The following is a 6,968-nucleotide window of genomic DNA, read 5'->3' as shown; positions in this document are numbered from 1 at the left end:
GGCAGGGCTTCCTCGCACTCCCGCCGGCCTTGCAGGTCCACCGCCGGGCCCCTGATGTCAGGGGGTGTGGCATATGCTAATGAGTTATGCTAATGAGTCCCCCTAGCTCTTTTTCTACGAAATGACCCCTGTATGTATGTGTGTGTGTGTGTGTGTGTGTATATATATATATATATATATATGAATATGAGATGAGCAGAGGTGGTTTGCCAGCTTGTCTCTGCGTGGGAACCTGGGCTTCCTCGGTGGTCTCCCATCCAAATATTAACCTGGGCTGACCCTGCTTAGCTTCTGAGACTTCTTGAGATCAGGCTAGCCTGGGCCATCCAGGTCAGGGTGACCCTAGACTGGCAGATCACAAGAGATGTGCTTTATCCCTGGGTGTCGACGGAGGGTGATTCTGCATCTAGCATTTGTTCTCAACTGGGAGGAAAAAATGCAGCTCAAAACCACATCCAGATACCTGGGGGCAATGCCATACTGACTGCAATGTCACCCCTGAATGGCCATAAATCTATGCAGAAGGTACCATAAAACCCAATGATCGAAGAACTCGAAAGTGGCATGGAGTGTGGAACCTGCCATAAAACCCGATAATCAAAGGAAGTGAAACCAGCACGCAATGCAGAGGGGATTTCTGTCCCAACATGAGTTTCGTAAAACAACGGAGGGAAAAACCAATGCAGAATCAGCCAGAGAGCCAACATGCAAAGGCAGGCAGAGGAGTCATCCCAACAGGCAGATCGGCCCTTCCTTCTTTGCAAGCTTCCAGTCAGTACTCAGTCAGGGATTTATAAATTCTGCCGTTTCCCACACTGAACACTAAGGAGAAGGAATGCCTAAATCAGCACAGTCAAGCTCAGGGGGGATGTTTCGCACCACTCTGCAGGGTCGTGTCCCAGATGGGGACCAATTCAAACCCTGGTTCATAGGGGTGTTTCATGCCCATCTAGAATACACAGTGGTCATGCAGTCTGAGAGCCAGTGTAGTGAAGAAGGAGGAGGAGGAGGAGGAAGAAGAGATTGACTTTATACCCTGCCCTTCAGTACCCAAAGGTGTCTCAGGGAACTTGTGACTGACCCAAGGTCACACCAGCAGCTGCAAATGGAGGAGTGGGGAATCAAACCTGGTTCTCACAGATTAGAGTCCGCGCACTTAACCACTCACCAAACTGGTTTACAATCTCCTTTCCCTTCCCCTCCCCACAACAGACACCCTGTGAGCAATGCTCCCTCTAAGGTGTGAGCAAAAATGATACTTTGTGAGCTACTGGCATTAAAGTTGTGAGCAAGTGATTTGGCTATGGCATAGATTAGTTTCAAACACACAAACACAAAAAACCTTTATTGGCATAAAAGCACAAAACATCATGGTAACATACATTAGTTTGCTCCGGAGCCATCCTTCCTGAGCTATGACAAAAATGTGTGAGCTGGAGGCTAAAAAACTGTGAGCTAGCTCACACTAACTCAGCTTAGAGGGAACACTGCCCCTTGAGAGAACACCTCTGAAAGAACTTGTGACTGACCCAAGGTCACACCAGCAGCTGCAAATGGAGGAGTGGGGAATCAAACCTGGTTCTCCCAGATTAGAGTCCACGCTCCTAACCAATACACCAAACTGGCTTTCAAACAAGCTCTCAGAAGTTCAGGTTGCAATCCTATGAACACTTACTTCAGAATAAGCCACATTGATTTACTGCTGGATAAATGTACTTAGGGCCTGATGGCATAAGAGTGTGCCATGCAAGTCTCCCCGCAACTCTTACCAGAGCCACAAACTCACAAAGGTGGCTAGCTGTGAAGCTCCTGTTTCTCAGCTTCCACCCATCTATTTGCAAGATGGGAAGAACAACACTGCCCTACCTTGCAAGACTGTTGCATGGATTAAGGAGATAACATAAAAGGTGGTGTCCTGAATGCTCTAATGCACTATTTAAAGGGTCAGTAGTAGATTAGTTTCCCACTTAGCCCTGCAGACCTATTCCATGCAAGCTGGATTCACTGCCAAGTAAGTGCGCACGCACAGGATTGCGGTCTTCATCTTTTAAGAATGCAGAATGCAGCTACAGTTGCTGCTTCTGAAAGCAGAAACAATTCCCGAACAATTTGTTTTATCAAGAGCAAATCCTGTAGCGACGTTCCGTGCTGGGTTATCACCGCAGATACAGAACATGTTGGGGAATTGAAGAACAACATTCTTATCCTTTCCTTGGACAAAGAGAGGTAATTCAACACACCGCAGGCTGATAAATCATCAAAAGCCTCTAAAACACAAACATCTTCATATTTTAAAGGTCAGATTAATGGGGGGTGGGCGGGAATGATGACGCTCGGGATAAACTTACTTGAATCACAGCTGTGTAGTTGGCAGGGGTAAATATGGGGCTGTTATCGTTCACGTCTGAAATGTCGACATTAACCGTTACAGATGCTGATAAAGAAGGAAGGCCACTGTCTCTTGCTTGAATGACTAAAGAATACCCAGACACCTGAAAAAGGTTAAAAAAAAGAAGAGAAAAGAAACTTTAAACCATCCTGAAAAAAGGTTCAGAATCCTTCTATCTGCATATGCATGGACAGTGCAGGAGAACTGGAAAAGCCCTGCTGGAGGAGAACAGATTAAAGCCCCAGTCCCAATTTACCGGAGGCCATGTTTGTGATCCGGGCCTTGGAGAGAGCGGGGAAGGTGGCCTCCGGCTTTACACTGACCACTTTGTGCTCAGGGGGTGTGGATTCCTGGCAGCGGAACCAAGGCCGGCCAGTTCCGTAGTCCGGGGCCGGCCTGGGAGAGGCGGGGGATTGGGAGGGCTTGCTGCTCTGTTTGCCCACCCTTCCCCTATTTACTGTACCGCTGCTGAGGCGTCTGCCCTCAGTTTTTCTTCAGTTCAAAATACAAGATTCAAAATCCTTTCATTTGCGTATGAATGGACAGTGCAAGAGAACTGGAAGAGCCCTGGTGGAGGAGAATGGATTTAACCACTTCAGACGGTACTTTAAGGTTCTCTGTGAAGCCTCCCTTCAAGCAGGAAACTCGCACTGCAAGGAAAGGGTTGGACTAACAGTGGGGTTCAGCTGGAAATGGTGGCGGAGGGAGATTCTTCCCAATCTCATCAGACCTTGGAAGCTAAGCAGGGTTAGCCCCGGTTAGTACTTGGATGGGAGACTGTTAAGTCGCTCCCTTAACAAAGCAGTCGGAGAGTGATTCAGCAAGAACACAACTTTATTCTTCAACTCGAACACAACTCCAACACGGATCAACATCTGATAGCCAGAACAGAACAGTTCAGCTTTTACATTGCAGTTGTCCTGCTTTTAAACTCTCCCGGCTAATGTAGCCACACCCACTGTACAAATACCAACCAATACGGTTGTTCATATAAGGACCAATCACGGACGTTCCCGCTCAGGGAGCTTGCTGTAAAGGGATTGGCTAGGTGCTTCCTGGGCTAGCAATGCGATTGGATGGATTTGGATCCTAGCCCAGGACGAAGCTCAACATGATTAGATGTTTCACATACATCATGCATTCAGTGGCAGCTATTGAATACATTACAGAGACCACCTGGGAAGCCCAGGGTTGCTACACAGAGGCAGGCAATGGCAAACCACCTCTGAACATCTCTTGCCTTGAAGTCCTACAGGGTTGCCATAAACTGGCTGTGACATGATGGCACATTCCACCATCAACTGGGCCCACGGTGGTTATTCACTAGGATGGAAAATATTCTTGCCACTGGCAGGTGGGCAACTGCTGCTGGGGAAGATTGCGCCATGCTGGCCGTATGTACCTCCCTGGTCACGTGACCTCCTAATCACAAGAGCCACGTATCAGCCAATGAACGGAGAGGTGGCCCGAAATGCTAATTGGATGACCGATTGTTACTTTCCCCCATCTTCGACTAGGTATTACTAGAGGAAAGGTGGGCACGCAGCTCCCTGCCTGATTCTTTGTAATGTGCGCTTTCAGCTTCACTTCCAGGTAGACAGGACTGCAGCCTCTAATCCCATCCCGATCAATAGAACACGAGCTTCCTCGGTGTTTCCTGATTGCACCACTTATTCTAATGGAGCCTAACTGCGCCTAATTCTTGCTCAAGATTTTCCCCCTGATGGTCTACAGATGGCAATAAATCCGCACAGCCTCGGCTTCTCCCGCGTTCTGCTGGGAAACTGTTTGCGATGGTGATTCCAAATATTGACAGCTTTATCCTGCTGCCATGTGAATACAGACAGGATGCTTACTTTTGCAGCCTTGAGGCAAACGAAGCCGCTCTCTAGCTCAGGGTTCTTGGTACAGATTTGCCTTCTTTCGCTTAATGCCCTTTACATTACCTTGCTTGTCTGGAGACGTCAGGCAGGATTTAGTTCTGTGTCCCAAGTTTAATAAAACAATGCAATTTTTGACAACTGCTTAGTATACTGTGTTCATACTCCAATTTCTAGGGGCTAGACTAAGGGTGATTTCCCACAAGCGCTGCTCCGCGCTCACTCCTCCCTTCTGCCCCATGGTACGTGTCAACTTCACACAAGCTGCTGCGCGGCCGCATTTTGCCCCGCAGCTTTGTGCGATTTCCCCCGCGTCTACTCAAATGCCATCCCGCAGCAGCTTGTGTGAAATTGACACGTACCAACGGGGCAAAGAGAAGAGTGAGCGCGGAGCAGCGCTTGTGGGAAATCACCCTAAGTTTTTTATTCAGATGGAGAGAGCCAGTTCTAATGCCTATAGCAGCAATCCTCAAAGACACACCTGCTTCTCTTCCTGAGCCTTGGGGATAAAATCCAAAATATCTTAAACGGGACAGAATGAAACAGGGGGTTGGGGCACCCCCTCCCAGCTGACTGACTACCAAAGCGGTGGGCTCTTCCCAGGCAGGAGTGTCACATAGACACAGCCTTCTTTACATCTTCAGGTTTGGCAGACTCTCCCTATTCTTATTTAGTTATTCTGTTTACTTAAATTGTGGCCCACCTTTCTCAATCAAGACAGATTACGGACACTCGTAAGTGCTGTCAAGACTTACGGCAACCCCAGCACGGGACTTCCAAGGCCAGTGAGAGGCAGAGGTGGTTTGTCATTGCCTTCCTCTGCAGCGTCTTGCTTGGTGGTTCCCCGTCCAAGCACTGACCCTGCTTAACTTCTGAGATATGATGAGACTGGGCTAGATCACGCTGCCTTCCCTCCCCAAAACGGATTACAAAATATAACAAAAAAATCAAAACCAATATCAACAACGATTCAACCAGGCAGTGTAAGACGTCCGATAAACAGTGCAACGGTAAACACAGGTTTATGCCACAAAATAAGGCCCATTTCTTCCCCCCAAATTAAGAGACACTCCTTGTTCCCAATCCACGTTACCCCATATTATGGCAATCAGTTCCATGCTCTGTGGAGATATAGTGTCCAGACATGGAAATGTTGAGGTGTGTGCGCTGCTTATATTGAGCAGGGGGACTAATTTTTGTGTCATTGTTGTTCCCCCTGAAAATCTGCCAACTCCGAACTTGCAAACACCATCGCAACAAAATGCGTTGGAGCTTGTTAAATGTTTCAAAATGGCAACTGCACAGGCCAAGCCAAACAAAAAAAGGATCTAGGAATGCCAGATTGTTTTCTTATGCTAATTATGCAATGTAGAAATGGTATGTCAGCATTCACGCTAGCTAAAGTAATGTGGGGGTTTGGGGGTATTTTTTGATATTTTTAATGTGCGTGTATGTGCGTGCACACTTGGAAGTCATGATTGACCTCTGCTGGGCGCCTGGAGGATATTCAGAGAGGTGGCTGAATAAAGCCTGCCCCTGCCTCCTGACTGCTGGTATTCCTTGGAGGTCTCCCATCTGAGTACTTGCCAGGGTCAACCCTGCTTAGCTTCCAAGATCTGATGAGATCGGGCTTGCCTGGGCTACCCAGGTCAGGGCGCCAGCTAAAGTAATGTTGAGGACGATACGGTTTTCTAACAAGGCAGAGAAGCAAATCAACCCAATGTGGTCTTACCCGTTCTCGGTCCAATCTCCGTTTAACCTTTATAAGTCCTAAGCTGGGATCAATTGAAAATTCATTGTCCCGATCTCCGTTGATGATAGAGAAATGAATCTGGCCGTTGGGAGGACTGTCCAGGTCTTCAGCTATCAGCTTCGGAGGATTTGAAGAGAAACAGAAGTTAGGGAGGTGGATGGATGCATAAACAGATTCCATGACATTCCAATCATCCAGTCTGTGCAAAACCCTTTATTAAACTGCATCAATAAAACACACAAAAGAGCATGTGCTTTCCCTAATATGACTACAGTGGAAGGAGTCCAGAATCATTTTTTAAGGTGCATTTTAGCATTCCCCAAGGGGTCCCCAGCTGCTCTGATGAGAGCTGAAATTGGTATTCCTTCTCTTGAGGCTCAGGCACACCTTATAATGATCAGATACCGGAAAAGAATGGGAAATTCACAATCTAATTCTTTCAGTCACCGATCTTTTAACCTGCTGTTAGCTAAAGATTCGCAGCGCCTTGACTTTCTTAACAATGTATGTTCAAGATACTCTATCACTGATGATCTTTTGGGAACATCAGTTGATAAATCCCAATTTAGAAACTGGATTTATGACCTTGATGCCCGGCTAGACCGCTCTTTGATATTAAAATCAAAAGCATCACCATTGTACAAAGCAATTAAAGCAAACCATACTAGAACTCCATACTTAGTCAATATCTTTAAACATGTACTTAGAGCATCCTTTACCTCTCTACAGTTTCAATCAATGGCAATGGCAATTTTGGAGGGCCGATTCAATCAAACTCCATTGGTCCATCATCTATATATTTGTGGCACCCACGAACTTGAGGATTTACTTCACTATATCCTCTTTTGCCCACTGTATTCTAGTCTGAGGGCTAAATTTTTAGCAGGTATTTTATCTGGTCTTAGTGCTTACCCAGTTGAGGATAAAATTTCATTTTTGTTATCTG

The 6,968-nt window shown here is 46.8% G+C and overlaps 1 protein-coding gene across 1 annotated transcript in view; it reads right to left on the bottom strand.

Annotated features, from left to right (window-relative positions):
* Nucleotides 1–6,968, bottom strand: part of FAT3 (FAT atypical cadherin 3) — a gene marked incomplete at its 5' end in the record, with an annotated part of 357,302 nt that overhangs the window by 74,529 nt on the left and 275,805 nt on the right. The window contains 2 exons of the mRNA XM_015416224.1: nt 2,349–2,492; nt 6,002–6,139. Of these exons, the coding sequence (XP_015271710.1) occupies nt 2,349–2,492; nt 6,002–6,139 (282 nt within the window). The remainder of the gene's footprint in view (nt 1–2,348; nt 2,493–6,001; nt 6,140–6,968) is intronic.

This window comes from Gekko japonicus, unplaced genomic scaffold, assembly GCF_001447785.1.
Source record: "Gekko japonicus isolate JY-2015 unplaced genomic scaffold, Gekko_japonicus_V1.1 scaffold568, whole genome shotgun sequence".
Classification (NCBI taxonomy): domain Eukaryota; kingdom Metazoa; phylum Chordata; class Lepidosauria; order Squamata; family Gekkonidae; genus Gekko; species Gekko japonicus.
This window is presented reverse-complemented; position numbering and strand designations above follow the sequence as displayed.